General features: G+C 40.2%; 1 protein-coding gene across 2 annotated transcripts in view; it reads left to right on the forward strand.

The window, feature by feature from the left end:
• Positions 1 to 19,270, forward strand: part of adam12b (ADAM metallopeptidase domain 12b) — a 75,784-nt gene that overhangs the window by 10,976 nt on the left and 45,538 nt on the right. For both annotated transcript variants that reach the window (XM_069538972.1, XM_069538973.1), the window contains exons 2-3: positions 6,975 to 7,093; positions 10,118 to 10,191. In XM_069538972.1, the coding sequence (XP_069395073.1) occupies positions 6,975 to 7,093; positions 10,118 to 10,191 (193 nt within the window). The remainder of the gene's footprint in view (positions 1 to 6,974; positions 7,094 to 10,117; positions 10,192 to 19,270) is intronic.

A 19,270-nucleotide genomic window follows, 5' to 3' on the forward strand; every position in this document is an offset into this window, starting at 1 on the left:
ATAGATATCAGTTCCCTGAATATGATTAAGTTTCTTCCATCGAGAGCCATGAATTATTCTTTGGGAAATCAGTGAAAATGGGTTTTACTACCTGATTCAGATCTGCAACAAAATCTAATGGATCCTTCCCACTAACTTTGGCGGAAATCCGTTCAGTAGTTTTTGCTTAATCTTGTTTACAAACAAAGACAAAGGGGCAGAGCTGAAAACATGTTCTAATGGAACAACATCTTAATGTATTGTCTTCTTTTTTCATCATCCACTGCTCCATGTTGGTCCCTGTTGTTTTCATACAGAATCAGTAATTGGATGAGTACAGAAAACTCTATAAGGTGATTGCTGAGGTCCTTTTTTCCACTTGGACCTACAAGATGAAAACCTTTGAACAACTTGAATCCTCAGATTTCTTAGGTAAGAGAATTTGGAACCTGGGGCATCTGAACTATGAAAACACCAAAGTCAGTAAGATCCTCACTGGATCAGAGCGCTTGTACGTCATTTTTCCTAATTCTTCTCTTTCCCAGATGGTTGTCTCATGTGCAACCCCAGGGATTAAATGTAAGGTGCAGAAAACCCTGCTTGTTTCATCATGACTATGTTCAATGTCTGAAATTTTCCAAAATGGAATATTAGATGTTGTTGTTGGTACGGATTAACAAAGACCCCTTTTCTCAGAGAGTAATAACTTTTAATTTCATCGAAAGCTGAAATCAGCCAAACATGTACTTTTGTTCTTACACATACAAAAGAACAAATACGAAAGCACAGAATTTACTTGGCTGGCATCCTTCAAGTGAAGATAATGCTAAAAGAGGTCATTGTGCACTGGCGAAGAAAGAGTCCCATACATTGTGTTGTTCAATGAATTCCTTAACATGTTGTTTAACAATCTGAGTCCACTAACAATTAGTTCATTTGTTGGTGGCTCAAGGCTAACACTTTATATTTTACAGACAGATATTGAGAGTGGTTTCAACCTTCTGTTCCAAGTTTAAGGACATTTATATTCCAACATGTTGAACTATTCCTTTCAGATTTTTGTAATTGAAAAGCCTTTCCATAAATATATGAACATCCTAGAATGTTAAACAATCGAACACTCGATAATAAGCAAGACATTTGAAAAGCTTTGTATCTGTAAGTTAAGATTTTAAGATGTTAATTAAAATATGTAATAGGTGACTCAAAACCTCTCTTCAAGCCTTTCTCAACATTTTACACATACAAGTAGAAAACAATGCAGAAGTTTCCCCTATTTTGTATTTCTTGTGTCTTTGATAAGTTCGGTAAATCTTAAAAGCATATACATGAAAGAGCAAACCTGTCCACAATGATAATAACACCTATCGCTCATCTATGCAGGGGTGTCATACACCTTGAGCTGGGATCGATACCTTGTCTTTTTGTGATCAATATGTACGATCAGTATAATAGGCACTCCCATAAATGGTTCTGGGATATATCCAGATTTCAAATCAAATCCCGCTGCAACAGATGGACTCACCTCCGCCGTGTGATGCTTGTCAGCATTTTTTGAAAGACATTCGTCCTTCATCTTGTGTTTCTTTGCTTTTTCACTAAATCACTTTTGGCAGAGATTCACCTTTCGAGGGCATTCGCAGATTCATCTTAGGGATTTGATTAGAGGCTGGGGGGGATATACGTATGCAGCTGCAGTGCAGGTTTTGAACATTAATCTCCACCATTACCGAATCCATAATCAGGATTTTATCGTCTGATCCGCTGTTATTAAAGGTCTGTTCTCTGTGTTGAGAAACTGAAAAGTCACGTCTCCAGGGCCCTGTTGTGTTTCCCTGTATTTATATTTGACCTTAGTTGAAAGCTGTTGAGACCAGGCCTGTGTGGTTAAGATCAAGTCTGGTCTTAGAGGTCATCTGGCTGTTTGCAGCATGAAACATCTGACTTTGACAATGTTAAATAGAGGCATTTGACAGTGTTATAATTTAATATTCAGAAAGCATCAACATCATAAAACTTCTTCAGCTATTTCACCAGTTGTCTTCTGCCCTTGGCTGCTTTTCAGAAATTGATTCTGCATCTATCATGATTATAGAATAGTCTTTTAGTCTGTTTTTTTTTTTTTTTTTTTTTGCCAAAGTGTTAAACATTCTGCTCTTCTTGCTTCTCAAATGTGAACATTTTCAGTTTTTTTACTCCTTGATGAATGAAAAGTCAAAACATTTCAAAATTAGCATTTTGAAAGCTTGGTCTTGATCAGCATTTTTCTTCTAATTTAATAGGTCAAATGATTAGTCACTGAAGTGAGAAAATGATCATCAACTTCAGTTAATAGCATTTTAAGTAGATCATTTCAAAGTGAAACTATTATTGACGAAGTAATCTGACCATTCGATCTATTAAGCAGCTTGTCTGGAGCTTTCCATTACAGCCTATAAATTCACAAGCAGATGGACTTTTCTCAGTTGTCATGGACCAATAGAGGTAAATATTTTGCGAGCAATTTCTGGACTTTTCTTTCGTATCGGTCTAAAAATTGAGTTTTAAAGTTCATCCTTGATCTGTGAAACAGCCTTTAAACAAAAATGTGACATTTAGAAGCTGTTTTGAAACATTTGATTGCATGTTGGGATTAGATTGTTTTTTCTTTCTTATGTCAAGAGCGAATATTTATATTAAATTTAAATAAATGTTTTTATTCTTCTCTCTGTGGTCAACCAAACAAAATCTGGACAACTGAAATTTTTCCTACTCTTCAACCATTTAAATGTTTGTGGGGAAAAACAGTGATGACTTCTTTGATATGAGGTCAATTAGTTTGGAGCCGAGGTTCCATAAACACTGAATCACTCCGACCCAGCTGTCGCCATTAACATATTGACATCAACAATCCTTTTTGGGTTCCATGAACTATACATTATGTTGTACAGCGTTTATATGCAAATGTTATTTAATTATATTCATATTGCAGCAGGTCTCATTACTGTAGGGTTAACTGTCTCTAAACAGCTTGCCTATAGAATAGCACGTCCTTCATCCGCCTGCTTTAACCTTGCTTACATTCTTTACTCTCTGGTGCATCTTAAGAGAGGGACTCAGTGGTTATGTTGCTGATTGAGCAGACACATTATTATGTGTGAAGGCAAGGCAGCATATTCTGTTTCTACTACAGGCTAAAAGAAATGCAGATGACGATGGAGTTTCCACGCTTTAATTACAACATGTTCACTGTATGTTCAACCTTCTCTAAATAATATGCAAATAAATGTGAAAGTCCTCAGGAAATCAGTGTGGTGCAGCAGGTAACATACTGTTCACATAATGAGGTCGATATTTGTCCTGAGTTCAACAGTGCCCTCCCTTTGACAGTAGTAATTGCAGCTCATTGTGTTTGTTTATAGTGTCGTGTCATTTCCCTGCTGAGCAAAGTGGACCTCAGGTCCGGTTTGAATTCACATTACCAACCGGTTAATTAGCAGTAGAGCTCATGCTCGGGATGGAATGCAAAAATGTCAGGAAGAAAAAAAAAAACTGCCGATGTCAGATCATCAAAATGGAGAAGGCTTTAAAAGAGAGCTGGTTTGTGAGGCTATTTTAAGAGAGAGAGAGTGTAGGGAAAGATGTCTTTGTCTGCCAAGTAGAACTTGTGTTTTTTTACGACCCGCAGCTGATGCTCCCCTGTGTCCAATATGAGGATACAACTGTGGTTGGCTTAGCAATCAAGATACTCTCCAGAAAACAAATGGCATTAACCCAGTTTTAATCTGAATTTCAAAGACTCCCAAAGAGGAGGAAGCCCATGAGAATGATCATGAACGTCTTTGCTGTTTGAAGGCAGTACTTGTTTGTAGGGTACAGCAATGACAGATTTTTAGGGACAGATGTTGCTCAAAAACTTTTATCTCTGTCCAAGTTAATTCTGAGGCACAAACACACATGATTTACACACTAAAGGGGTCAGTAGGCTTCAAACAAAATGCTTGTTGGGCTGTGGAATGATTGAGGCTGGGAGGGCGCTGCTCCAACAATATACAGTGGAATCTTTCAGACACGATCCCCATCCACACAATTGGGTCCAGACATTTGTTGGACTTTCACATATGAAGAATGCAGCAGGAGAGTGACCGAGTAAGACACAACAGGAAAATGTCCGGGAGGCAGGACATGATGCAACACATCCACACCAATCTGTTCTTAAAAAAAAAAAAAAGCTCTCGAATCTCGTTGTCTCTCTAAGTTGACATCTTCGTCTGCATCTTCTTTATGCATGAAACCTCTTTTCATCCTGAGATATTTGTATTATATCAGTTTTCTTCACTTAAGGATCCTTAACTTGTTCAAAACATCAACATGCCCACTCGCTCGGAGTGATAGGAAACATTTTGGAAAGTGTACGGCGTGACTCAGACCTTTGTGCTCTCACTTACAAGCCTCTACGGCACATTTTAAGTAAATATCCGAACTTATAACAAGCTTACCCACACATGCCGGAGATGAGAGATTATGCAGAAATTGAGCTTTGCTCTTGAATTTTTACCGTCACACTACTTGCATTGATTTCCATGTGAACAAACAACTGTGGCTTTTCAGAACAGCTATAAACAGCGTTTTCGTTCAGATGTGGTCGGAGGACATGTCTATTGAACTAGTTTGTTTTTCAGGCACAGTGTTCTCCCTGAATCGGTTTTGTTTAATTAGCTCAAGCTCATTCAGTATCTGAGAGATCTAAATGAAGTGCGAAGGACACCATTGGAAGTGCAGAAGTCTTTTATTAACAAGATGTCTGCCTCACTTTTCTTTTTACAGCTCCTTTTTAAAGGCACTTTAGCCTCAGCCTGTGGTCTCAGTCATGCTGCTCCGTCTGTCTAACGCGGTTTTCATGCACCACTAAAACCAACAAACCCCCGTCGGCACATGTTCAAATACCCCATTAAATGTAGGAGGTCCCTTTTATGCCCTTGTTAGCTTATTATGCACTGTGGATAAATGGAGAGTCTGGGCCATGCTGAGAGCACGGGGCAAACTGCCGTCACAGGCTGTTTGAAGTTGTAAGAAATGCAGTGGTGGTGGCGGCGCTGGAGTCGTGGCTGGATTTCATCTTCAAAGAAAGGAAACATCAGAGCGCTTAAAAAATGAAGACATCTCTCGCCAGAAAGAAGAGTAAACAAAATGTGTGGTATCGCTATGTTGCTGCTGCTCAGCGAACCGCTGAACTCTCATTGTACCCTTCATGATGACACACACACGCACATGCAGACACTGATGCTTTACGTGCAAGTCTCGGGGGATTAGGGGACAGGCCCGGCAGGACATGCACAGCAAACAGGCGCTCGACAACTCTGTATTTTCCTCTGGTGATAGCAAGGGTGCGGAAAACCTCAAACAACCTCTCCCCTTCCTCTGCGCTCCATCTCCGCTGCTCCTCTCTGGGTGTGTAGCATTTATTGGGCTTCACAGGATGCCTGCTGGGCCTGCTACAGTACAGACATGCTGAGTAGGACCGTGGGAGTAGGGACAGCCTCAGCTGTGTGTTGGGAGAAGCAGTGAGAGAGACTGAGGGCGCAGAGGGAGTTGTGGTTGTAATTCCCACATTCTGCTTGAAGCTAGAGACCCACCGATACAACTGTTTCCCAGTATATGTTGTTTGATATGAAATAATATGAACATTTAGTTTTACAGAATATAATGTAAAAACATATGCTTGGAGTGATTTCAAAATGGTACATACATTAATTTTAAAATGTTATTTACCCAATTTAGCTTTGAGATATTTTTCTTTTGGTATTGAAATTTGCAGTTATCACCTCTACAAAGGAGGTTATGTTTTCGCCCCTGTCTGCTGGTTGGTTGGTTTGTTCGTCAGCAGGGTTGCACAAACACTATTGAACAGATTTTCTCGAAACTTGGTGGAAGGATCACACACAGGCCAAGAAAGAACCCATAAAAGTTATGTGCTGATCCAGGAAATGTCGTATCACTTCATCACTATTTCCAACACATTTGTTTGACATTTTCTCAGATTTTGTGGGAAAAATCTTGATAAACTGATGTTTATGAGTCAGTGAAATTTGTTGCAGCTTGACAAAAAGTAGTTTTATTAAGAGACTGTTGGGTGTTGGCAGAGGTGTGAGCTCTACTGAGTTCCATTGATTATACATCAACACTAACTTCTATAAATTATTTTTAGTCGAGGACATTTAATCTTTGTGACATGACACACACGAGACTAACAGCTAACCCAAGTGCCAGATTTGCCAAATAAATGATCTCCAACGAGTTTGGCAAATGAAAATAAATCTGAGCCGTATTTCAACTGCTAGAATGTGCAGCTCTCTCTTCTGTGTTTGATGTTAGGGCAGCCTGCATGCTAATGGATTTTAATTTTACCTAAGTAGGAGTTTAAAAGAGCAGTAAAATGATCAATGTATAAAAGTGGAAAACAGAAGGAAATGGGAAAGCACCAGACTGCGATGGCCGCATCTGACCTACAATACACAGTAAACAAAAGAGGCAAAGATAGAAGCAGGACTGCAAAAGACATTTCCATCGTGCTGGTTGTTGTGTTTTTTTAAAACTCCATTCCTGTCTGGACATATCATAAAGTTCTTTATAAAGTTGGTGAGAGCATCTATTATTGATGCTCTGTCTGTGGCTGTGGTCCTATTGCAGAAGCCCTTTGGGGGACAGCATACTCGTCTTCCACAGGAACTAGAGTGAGCTTTTACCCGTCCTCAGCAGCACAGTGCACAATCTTTAACAGTGCTGTGTCGTGTTTCTGAAGCTCCCCTGTCTTTGTTGTGGGATTTTTTCTTTGTATGAAACATTATTGGAGTGTTTGAATTATTGAGGACATCACAGAACTGTTTTGACTCATGTCGCTGACGTCTTTGTTTTCAGGCTATTTAAACAAAATCCACTGAATCTGTAAATTGTGTCTGTGTTGTTTGATTTCATCATTCGTGTCATATTAATGTGTGCTGATGATCCTCTGACAGGAAGTCCAGAGAAGGCCAAACAGCGAGGGGAGGCAAACAAACAAGAGCGCCGTGGGACCACCGTACCACTGCTGCTGAAGGGGAAGGAGCGCAGACCTCTCCACCAGCTTATAGCCGGGGTAAATACTCGCAAGGTCACTCAGCAGCACTACTAGCTTATTGGCAGTTAAGCTGCCTCAGCCAAGTACAGATGTCTGACTCTTTGTTTGACATAACCGCAGTGTATGATTTCCTCCCATGTTGCCTGCTCCTCCCATTGCTTGATTTTCTTTTATTTCCATTCCTCAGCTCTTTTTCTCCTCTCTGTTGTGGTCCTGCTCCCTCTCCTTTGTTCTGAGCATGTCCACTGTTGTTTGTCGAATGAGATTCTGCCCCGTGGGTGATACATAGTATGAAATTATTCCTGAAAACTCCTCAGCCTTTCAACAAACACACAAGTCAGAACATTATACCAACGGGACACTGAAAGAGTGGTTTGGATTGTGTTGTTTCTTTCCTGTGCTATTAGACAGTGATTACCAAACTAGGGATTTGTGATCCGCAGGGGGAACCGTGATATACAGAGGGTGCAGGATGAAACACAGAACTCAATTAGAATTTAAAAACAATGCTCAGTATCATATTTTAGCCATAATTGTTTCAAATGCCAGTGGTGGATCTTGGATGATTCTAAATAGGGGGTCATAAAGGGGCCAAAATCTACACAGTCCAGTGTCCAACGTCCATGCACAAGTCCTGATTTAGTAAAGTGGTAGTAAGTAAGTAGTCATTCCTTATTTATGGTTAGCTCTATATTTTTGAGCAAGGCCACACATCATTAAATATATTTTGAAAATTATTTGAAAACGTAATTTTGATTTTTACAAAAATGTTTTATACTTTCTTTTTTTAAATTGTTAGTAAGTGACAATTTTTTTAAAGACTACTGATAGAAGAGGGGTACTTAAGTGACCAATCAGATTTGAGCTCCGGCCAGTGACCCCTCTGCCCTGGATCCACCCCTGCCAAAAGCCAAATCATAGTTAAATTTGAAATTAAATTATGCAAATGAAAGTGTATGTATTTTTCTCCATGTGACTCATGAGGTGTTTTTGCAGCAGTAAGTACATTTACAGCATCACAAGAAACAAATGAACAAAAAGCAAACAAAAAGTATTTTTGTGAACTTGTTCAAATCAATATTCTTTGGGAAAATGTGTTTTCACAGCAGAAAAGTTTGGGAACCATAAGATATATCTTTTACCACTATAATATATATGGTAAATTAAACATTATGCAGCATGTACAGTCAAACCAGCCCTTCCCAGGGAGTCCTACTTTGTGTTCTCAGACAGGGAAATCCAGTCTCTCCCACCGACCACAGCTGGAAAAGAGCATGTTTGAAATTTGGCATCCCTCACCACAACTTAAAGCAGCTTTTCCAGAGAAGGGAAATGTGTAGGTGTTGTAAAACCTCATGAGAAATCAACCGTTTTTTTTCCTCATGCAAGGAAAACACCATCTGAGAGGTTTTTTTTTTCTTTTCTTTTTTTATTCCAGCCGTAAGCTCATTTCTCAAAGTCATTGAGTCAGTAGGGGAAGGGCAGTGATGTTAATTACATTAAGTGTTTATCGCAAACATGTCACATAGGCATGAGGGACATTAAAGTTGTAGTTTAATTATAGAGTTAATTATGCAGCTTATTATTTCACGTGCATCGGACATGTTTATCCATCATACGCTGCTGACACAAGGCGTTTTATCTGACGGGATACAGAGGTTTTACGGGGGGCTATCTATAAAACGACCCCTCCAAAATTAAACTGACCGCCAGGGCAGCCGGTGATTGTCTTATCAGAGACTGCATTGACTTAGACCTCCCCTGGATAGCGGATTTATATAGCTGCTGCTCATGCCAATGGAAGGTTATCAAGGAGTCATAAAGCACTGCAGAGTCATTACTTACAGTCTTTGCTGGACCTGTGATTTGACATCAGCTCTCCACACACACATACTCACAGCCACAAACACAGACTCTCCGATGAGGCCGCAGGCCGTCTGCCATGAAGAAGTGTTGGCCTTAGGGCTTCGGTCAGCAGACATAAGAAATGTCACTGGGAAAAGAACACAGTATGTCTGAAATATCAAGTGATGATACATAAATTCCTCACTGTGCACCTCTGACAAATTCTTTCGGTCTGCTGGCTACGATACATGAATCTGCTGCAAAGGCGCCGCTTCACTCGGATGACTCTTTTGTGAAAAGTCGTCTTAAAGCAATTCCACGGGGGATGGCCATTTTGAGATTTGATTTAGGTTTAAATCTTGGAAATGTCTCAAAACTTGACAACAAAGTCTCTTGCATCACCTTCACAACCTTCTTGCAACCATGAATCACTGTTCCTGCATTCATATATGATTTTCCTATCAAACAATACCCAGTGAATTGTAACAATTCCTTAAACTAAAAATGTGTTGTTTAAAATAGTGATCTTTTGTCCCGGCTGTGTTGGCCACACTGATGTTTTTTGTGTTAACATCAAGAAGCATTTGAGGTTCGATACTACAATAAACACTAATGTAGCAGCTGATGAATCTGTTCACAATGCAGCAGAACACATCATTTGAATAAAGAAGTCAGTCAGCGGTTAGTATTTTGCATCATACATGACATTTCATCAATTACTGTTGTCTAGTTTCGGTAATATATCTCATGCAACAGCTATAGAGAGGGTTTGTGTAAAGGATGCACCAAACAACACAGAGCAAAGGAAGGTAATAAATAAATGTAAATTTGATGAATGACTGATGCAGAGTAAAAGGGATCAATCAGATTGTATGTAGGATAAGAAACTAAAAATCCTCTATATAATATTGAAAATTTTATTTCATGAAAATCTCTTGAGTGGTTGGTTGGTAAAGTTTTGAAACTAGTTCAATGTTCCTAATTTTGCCTCATACAGACTTGGGAAGTGTAGGATGTGGAAGCTTTCTTCCTGTTCCTCTAACACCATTGTGCCTGGCCGCATCCTGCCGTGTGCAAAGCCTGTGTTTGTGTGTGTGGGGGGGGGGGGGAAGCTTGACACACATGCTGATCCATACAGGCAGGATGGGTGAGATCCGGGCACCACCTCAACGCCCCTCTCATCTTTTTGTGTTTCAGAGTTTCCCTGCGTCACTACAGCTGCTGGTACGTGCGGAAGGTGAACAGCTGATCCTGTTGCTGGAGAAAAATGAGTGAGTTTTCCTTTGATCCATTTTCATTCTCTTCTCACACTCATCGTTGGCATGGAGGAAACTAGATATTTATTATGGTAATCATACACAGCCAACAGATAAACCCAAGCTCTCAGCTATGGCTGGCTGGAGTTCTATGTGAAAGAGGAGGAGATGTTGTATGGGCCTGGGCTATGATATAGTGTATTCAAGGAGGGAGAAAATAATATGTCCCCTAGTGATTGGACTCTTTTATGGTTCAGTCTCTCTGAAGGGCCAAGAGATGAAAGCTGATAAAGAATAAGGCAGAAGAGAGCTCTGAGGACATACTTGTCCTTCCCTCCTTTTGCTCTCTCTCCTCTCATCACTCCTCTCCCCTCCAGACTGCGGAAAATAACACAGTGAACTGTGAAACGAGGGGTGGGTGTCATGTGGAGTTCATAAACATTTAGACGCACACTCGAGCACAAACTATTTTTGTGAAGATTGCTGGAAAGCAGGTGTAAAGGCCGAGTTACATGTGAGGGGAAATTTACAATCACAAGAATGATGGTATCACTGACCAGGGTTGGCATGGTAGTAAAACCCTTTGTCACATATTAGCGTTGGTGCCCATGTTCATCAAATTATTCCAAATTTATAAAATTCTAGTCTGATGATGAATTGTAAACTACAAGTGTCTGCTTGGGAGGTGGAAGAGGGAGTTTGAAAATACAAAAAGTGTCTATGAAGACTCATAGATTCATCCTTGTTTGCCAGTGTCTGTCCAGCTGCCTCCCACAGTCCAAAGACATGCAGGCAAGGTTAGCTGGACACTCTCAAATGTCCTTAGGTGTGAATGGCTGTTTGTCTCTGTATGTTGACACTGGACACGGCCCGTCGAAGGTGGACCCTGCCTCTTGCTCAATGTTGGTTGGGATTGGCTCCAGCTCCCCATAGCCTTAAAGGACGACTGATATAGGGGACGGACTGATGGAGGGAGGGACGGATGGATGGATGGATTTGAAACCACTATCAGAAAGATTTAAAGAGGCTATTTCAACAAACTATCTTTATAAGCAGACGGACAAATAACTCACTAACACAGTCCACATGGACCCCTCCATTCCCCATTCTCCGTTTGACCTCTAGTGACCTCAGCATCAGCTGTGAGTCATCCGTCACCAGCTGGAGGTTCAGGAGCGTGCTGCCATTCCCACCCGGCCTGTTCCCTGTCAGGCCAGATGTGTCCTCTGATATTGCTCCACCAGTTGAGGCAGCTCGGAACAGGTGGTCTCTGACCTCTGTGTGTCTGTTCATCCATTCTGTTTGGAAAGACATAGAGATTTCTCTGAATAATTTACAGTAATACTTTATATCTGGAAACACTCAGGTGTGGGACGCAAATGTATTTTTTTATTTTTACCCATCTACACTCACTTCATTGAATATTCCTCATAGCGGCATCTTATTTTTTTGTCTTGTGCATTAGAAATGCCTCGGCTCTGTTAATGTACAGCTCCTTTTCAGCCTCACAAATATCTCAAGTCATTGTGATGTTTCAAGGAGTTAAGCAGTGTTCAGATCCTCAAAGTCCTTCAATGTAGTCCAGATCTTGAAGTTTCTTAACATTAAATTACATGGAAAATGAATATTATATCCAAAACACATGTCATTTTCAAAATAGCATCTAAAGTTTTTATATATTAGTCAACGTAAATAGACTGGAAGTTATTTAACTTTCTTAGAGAGAAAGGTGGTGAAAAAAATGCTGAATCAGTGTAAATAAGAACAAACAACCATTAAATGTTGTGGTTGTGAAAGTGAGTAGATTTGAACTCGAGCTCTCAGTAAGTGCTGCCTCTTTATGCTGAGTTACGGCAGGTTTTTATGAGAAAGCTCATCTTTTTTTTCCCGCTTAAATCCGCTGACCTGGTGTAGTTGGCTCATTTGGCACATTTGGCACTGCTGCAGAGCACACCTGCTCCAAGGCCGATGTGAAATTATCTTGGTCCTCACCAATAAATACGCTTCCAGATCCAATTAATAAGCTTCTGTTTGTTAGCTGCTTGGCCCAGTCCCAGGAAAAACTTGGCTCCAGCAAGACAAGTGCAGATCCGCCGGGGAGCGAAATCAGCAGGGGTCCACTGTCAGTGTGCGTGTATGTGTGAGGGGAAAGATCCTATAGGTAACATACAGTACACAAAAAGTGAATGTATTCCCAGTTTAAATAACGTGTACATGTAAGAGAGTCTGTTTGCTTGGACTGAATTTGATTCCCCCGGCTGGTAGAGGCCACTTCTTCTGTGTCATTTCCATCCAATGTGATGAAACTGTCTGAATGAAAATAATATAGTGTACACAGTGAGTGAAGTGCTTCTGTATTTCACGGACATTTTGTCCCAAGTTCAAGCTCAATGGAAAGTTACCTAGATCATGGTTGAAATGGAAAAAAATCTTTTTCAGGTCTATGCTTTGTTTTCTTTTTACCAATGTTATGGCCGTGTCACCTGCAATATTTAAGGCTTTACTGGTTGTACAGTGCAAACAGAGCTGGACAGACATGCAGACCTGTGCTAGCAGCGAACGCTTTGATGTATAGCATTGATCAATGGCACAGTAGGCCAGCTTCAAGTGATTAATGGGGGGCGTATGGGACATTCCACATTAGTCTTGATTAAAGACTTCAATAGCACTGTCTGGGGGACCAATGTGCACACGTGTACGTATAAGTGTGACTGTGTGTGTGTGTGTGTGAGTGAGAGGAAGAGGAGACTGTTTTCTGTATTTATTGTGCAATATCGGATTTCTAAGCCCAGTATCGTTTGAATTTGTACTCATTTATACTGTATATACCTTTTAATGAACACTGTGGTCACAATATGGGATATTTGTATGTGATTTGGTACAACATAGATAATTTATATAATAATACATAATATGCTAGAATATGTTAAACGTGTATACTTCAGTTTAAAAAATAGAGTCAGTTCTTTAAGCTATGCAAAAATGTTTGTTCCTAAATTTTGCTTCGATAGCTACAAGCCCCTATCCACTGGTACAGATGATAAGTTCACCTTGCCTCTTCAAGATGAATCTGTTATTCCTTCTTTCAAAAGTAATGGATTTCTGCCTGAAAAAATCAAGCCGAAGTACTTAAATGAAACATTCGGTGAAAAGCATCAGTTTTATGTAATGCAGCAAAATCAACATGATGCCTGTGTGGCCACTCTAACCTCTTAATATATCAGCTGAAATGAAAACCAAGACCCCATGTTCACCTGGAATTAAAATCATATTGTTATCCAGAATAGGATTTTAACCTCATAACATTTACACTGGTTGAAGATCTGATTGTTCTATCCAGCTTCACAGTAAATCCTCCTCTCGTTTGCATGTATCTATGAAAATAACAAAAACGGAAATAATAACAGAAAAGAAGAATAGGAGAAAGTGGAAGCTGAGTTACTGTGTTTGCTTGCTTTTCAATTGGTGTCGTTGTCACTCCATCCATGGGTGTCTTGAATGACATGAGGACAAATCCACTGTTGTATGTGTATTATCAGGGCAATAGCATTTACACTTGTTGACATTTGTTACACTTGTTGTGTGATGAATGCGGTCACAATGTGTGTCTGACCACCTCTGTAGGTGGTTTGCTTGATTGGATCACAATCAGTCCTCAACACCTCTTTGGTGGATATACACCTGTACTTTCCAGTAGTCAAGGGCTATTTGATTACAGTACAATCACAAAAAGGCCTTTAGTAGGTCTTAGTAAATGGTTTGTGATCACCACTTGCAGACAATGCAGGCAGCGTGTCCATGGTGACGTGGAGCAGAATATAGATTTCTTTAAGGCTTACAAGATGTATTGTCATCATTTGCCACTTCAGTCCTATTCAAGTGTTCTGCTTTGATTATAATACCATTATTGCAGATTTTCTCCTTGAAACACAAAGAGCTAGATGTGCTCATACAGTAACTAGCTCACTGAACAAGACCATGCATTTCCCTGTGAGAACATTTCCTTTCATTCTTCTGTGACAGGAAAGAAAAGAGGAAAGAGCCACTTTGAAACACATGGGCACATCTAAACAACATCATTTTGTTTTTTTTGATAAGAGAAATCCCCATAGAAACATCCTCAGTGTGTTTTCTATAGGGAAGAAGATTCACCCTTTGTCATTAACAAAGCTGACAATGCCAAGATCTCGCTCAGTGCGTTGTTCCACAGAGGAGGTGTATTATCACCAAGTCCGTTCAGTCAGCAGCGTCTCAGACCAGACAAAGAGAGATCCCAGGTTTCCTTTAGAATATAATCTGTCAAGTGTTTGAGATTAGTTGAACTGTATGTGGCTCTGTTTCTCAGCAGCATATTTATGTGGAAAAGAATTGGCTGCTACAGCTTGTTCGGCTGTCAACTGAAGATGCCTAATCCGGGTTGGGAAACAAACTTTTATGAGTAACTGGTCAGTAATGATGGGTTTTCATGCTGTTTAAATAAAGCTGTGCTGACCCAATGAACTGCAGGAGGTCGTGAACTTGATGAATGCTGCAGCAAACTCCACAGCTGGGCACTTTGGCAGTCTTACCCTCTTACAGCATCTCACACCAGCTCTACCACCAATCTCACTTCCTCTTCCCACGTCTCTATGATCAATTTGTTGTCATTCTCTCTTGCTGTCACTGCTTTTCTGTCTGCAAGTCTTTTTTCCCCCTCCTATCTCTTGCTGTTTCTTCCTTCCTTCTACAGTACATTTGTTGTCACAATAAATCCAGCTTTATTGCAAGTTTTAACCACAGTCATGTACAAGCAAAGGGTTTCAATTAGCTGTTTCACTGCACTTTGCTTTATCATGTAAGCCAATTATTCTCCTGGTTTGATGCAGTGTACCTGAAAAAAGTGATCCAGCACAAGAAGATTATGTACCTCAGGCTGTGTGCAGACAGAAGAAATTGGTTCAGGTAACTGTGGCTCAGGAAGTAGAGCGGGTCAACCACTAATCAGAAGGTCAGTCTGTAGCTCCTCCTGTCATCATGCTGAAGTGTCTTTGGGGAAGATAATGAATCCTAAATTGTGCTCTACCAGTGTGTGAATGGTGTGTATAGATGTGATGCATGGATGTGTGCAAATGGGTGAATGTGACTTGGAGTATTGCGCTTTGGTTGGTCAATAAGATAAGAAGAGCACTATATAAGTGGAATCCATTCATTTTTTTTCATTCCCCCCCATGCCTATGACAGTCAGTGGCCTAGGCATTATGTTTTCAGGTTGTGTGTCTGTACCATTCTTTTGAGCAGGAAAGCTCAAGAATTGTTTGAAATGTTGGACTCAAGCATGAACTGATTTGATTTTTGTAGGCCAAAGTTTAAGGTGGCTGTGACTCTACAAAACAGGTTTTTTTGTCTCACAGTAAATTCTCAGACTTGACTTGATTAAAGTTGGGTGGTCAAAGGGCAGAACACTTTAGCCTCACACAAAATGTGTTTGGCCGTTTGAACTTGATATTTCAAGTCTGCCTTTAGGGAATTTCTTCTTCACTAGGACTCAAACATTAACTGATTTGATTTCATCAGTCAAAGGCTAAGGTCACTGTGACCTCATGACCTCAGCACTAGTTTTGTGTGTAATAATTCCTGTGAATGTTGTTCTAGACAGTACCAGGATTGTGTTTCCCTGTTAACAGTCTTTGTGCGAAGCTCTGTCTTTACTGTGTTAAGAGTATTCTCATCTGTCTGCTACAAAAAAACAAACGATAAAATTCAAGGCCATCGAGCAAATGAATTCAACCTCACTCACCTTTTGCTACAATGCAATCCTTGGCACTGTATTGGCCAAAGTTCAGCACATGCCCCCATTTGTGGCAGATTCATTTGTAACCTGAGCAGTGTATTTTCACAGTTTTCTTGGTGATTGTCGCAGCCAAGAATAAAATGCTGTGACAATTTTCCAGAGTCGTAAAGTTCTTCATAGTTTACTAAACCATTGTGCAGGATTTTGATGTCTGATAATCCTTCCAACACATGGACCTATCGTTGAAATCGTCCATGGATCATATTTTATCGTCTCAGTGGTATCTGACATAAATCCTCCCGCCACCATAAACCAAGATTTGGAGGTTAACTGCAGCGGCTTCAAGTCCTTTACCTGCTGCTGTAGCTTTTGGCCATTTCAGGTTGAGAGAAAAAATACTTTAATACTACATCCAGATCTGCAAGTCTCCTTTTCATGCATGTGCAGTGTCAACTATCCCAAAACACACATTTTGTCTGATTGAGTATTGATCACACTGTGAATTGTACCTATTTTCACTAATGACATTGTAGTTGTAGTTTTCTTGTGTGTAGAGCACACCCTAATCACATTGTGCCTCCTGCCATCTTTAATTAGTTGGCTAAAGAGTTTGTGGATAATGCAGGGCGCCCTTGGGAAAGTTGGCCAGATCTCGAAGGACACTAAGAAAAAAAAAAAGAGAGGGCGGTCTTAGGTGTTGCTTAGTGGTAGTTTTTTGACTGGTGGGGACAGTGCCAAGCATCAGAGCCAAGCTTCCTCTTTAGTCTCTCTTATAGTCTTTGTTTTTTCCTCTTTAATTCTCCCCATATCTTAAATTGTTTTCCTCCATCATTATAATAAAAGTGTGATTGATTTTTCAGATTTAAAGATCTCTTGGAAAGATCAGTGCAAAGTAATTTTTTTACAACTACCACTAAAATCAACATCTTTGTCGTACAAATACACTGCTAATGACTAAATTCTGGTCTGTTGGTTTGATGGTAGAAATGATATATCTGTTATATCAGATGTTTGTGTGATTATGTGGCTGTAACCACCTTGTTTATTACAACACAGATAACTAAAGCGGAACACTCAGCAGATAAATTCAAGAATTTCCAGGAATAATTTGCCAGAATTAGATGCGTTCCAGTTAATGCTGTAATTACACTAAATGCATTAATGCACTAATGCTGAATGTCAGCATATGACATCATCTGTTTTGTACCTCACTACAGACCTATTTTTAGGGGCCTGCAGCGGTAGAGAGAATGGTGAGGGTGGGGTCGCAGCACTAAACCAATGTGGTCAGGTTGTGTTTTGTGTTTCTGTGCATGTCTCTCTCTCTCTCTCTCTCTCTCTCTCTCTCTCTCTCACTCTCTCTCTCTCTCTCTCTCTCTCTCTCTCTCTCTCAGTAGATGTTCATTTCTCATTCATGCAAAGGAACAAAGTGGAACATCTCCCATTTTCTTCTGCTTCTACCCTTGCATACAGTATATTGTACGTAGACTGAGTCACCTGTCATGGGCGAGAAGAACTATTAGGATCCTGTGAGCAGTTTTCTGTTTCGTTTTTCTAAGCACTTTGCAGAGAGTTAGAGCCTCCAGATGCACAGAGGGGAGGAGCGCAGAGGTGATGCATCTGCAGCCTCGTTCAAAAAACGCTATGTTCTTATAAATTACCATCTGTGAGTCAGTCAGTACGGTGTCAGTTGGAGTGAACTATTACCTTGGTGTAGGTGAAAGGGAAATGTATTATCTGCGTTGGAGTTTTTGACAGGGTGTAATGGGCCTACAGATGTTGATTAGCCATAATATCCATATTTATCCCAGGCATCATTTGTCTGCATCAGCAGGAAACACATCCTGTGTAGAGTGTCGTAAATGAGTGATGACATTACTTTGCTGCACGTAAATAGATTACTCAAGAAAATAAAATGCATGTGTGCAATATAATGCACTTTCATGCATTTGTCTATGACAGGAAATGGCCATTAGTGTACGATTTGTCACCAAATTACAGTTCCCTGGCCATGGAATCAGCTTGCAGTACACTGTATTATAATTACGTTTCAGACAGAACCTTTTTGCTGCTTTCAAAACCCTTGGCCATAAAAGCTTGATATAAAAGCTTTAATGAGAAATCCTTGTCAAAGTAGAAATTGCTTTGTGTGTGATTCACATTCTCATCAGTATCTCAGCATAGCACACAGAATGGCTCTTTTGTATGGGGCCCATGAGGAATAAGGGCGATTCTACCTGAGACAGTGCAGCTCAGCAGCTGTTTGGTTTATCTGATATGGTTGCTGCCGGCAATATCGCTCACCATGCCATCTGCCCGTTCAGGTGATAGAAGATACAGATTACAGGGATTATTGAAATTGCTGCTGATGCTCTTGAAGTAAAACCACTGGTCGGCAGAAATTTATATGGATGTGTATGTTGCAGATCCAGTCAGATGACAGCTTGTCTCACTGAAATCACATATGTGTTTCAACTTGACATATAAAAATATCAATTTGCTTGTATAACAGTGCATACACAGCTGCCATTCAGATTTCTGCAAGAAGGACATACACACACAAACACACCAGATAGATGTGTGCACACAAGAAGGAAGTGTTTGTTCACAATAAATCCAGATGTGCCGCAGAAAACAAGGTAGAGAGGAAGTGCGTTGCTTGACATCACTGATAGAGGGGAAGTTTTTGCTGGGTTGAACTTGATAACACAGGGTCAGCAGCACCATTCATCCACAATTTGTATAAACACAGAAGCCAGAGGGGACTATACAGAAAATACAGAAACATTTACTGTCTCAGATTTGTTTGAGAAAGAAATTTGCAGAGATGTAGATGAATGTATACTGAAAATGATAAATATGGAACAGAAACAGGAAATGTACAAGAATTCAGTAATCAAACATATTTTTAATCCACAACTGTGTCTTCATACAGTTAAACTGAGTGTTGGAGGTAGAGTCTCAAGGGTCATTTCAGTCGGCTCTGCTTAACGTAAAGGCACTTTAATGTTTTACCACCCGTAGCCGTTCAATAATTGACATGTCCCGCTCAATACCCACAAGTCATATTGATTCATGTTACACAGCCTCAGAACCAGTGACAAATTGCTCACCCTGATCCTTATGTTAAATATGATACATCAGTGCCAAGTGAAAGTTTCCATCTCCGCCATGTTCACAGGGTAATGGGGTGGAGAATGACAAATTATATGCTATTATCTCATTTGAAAATCAGCGCAGCATCCATGAAGGTGTTAAGAGTGGGTTTAATGATGTGAGACGTTTTTTAGGAGGAAAGAGGGATGCTTCACGGGTCCAGGGACT

This window comes from Paralichthys olivaceus, chromosome 14 (genome assembly GCF_024713975.1).
Source record: "Paralichthys olivaceus isolate ysfri-2021 chromosome 14, ASM2471397v2, whole genome shotgun sequence".
Taxonomy (NCBI): domain Eukaryota; kingdom Metazoa; phylum Chordata; class Actinopteri; order Pleuronectiformes; family Paralichthyidae; genus Paralichthys; species Paralichthys olivaceus.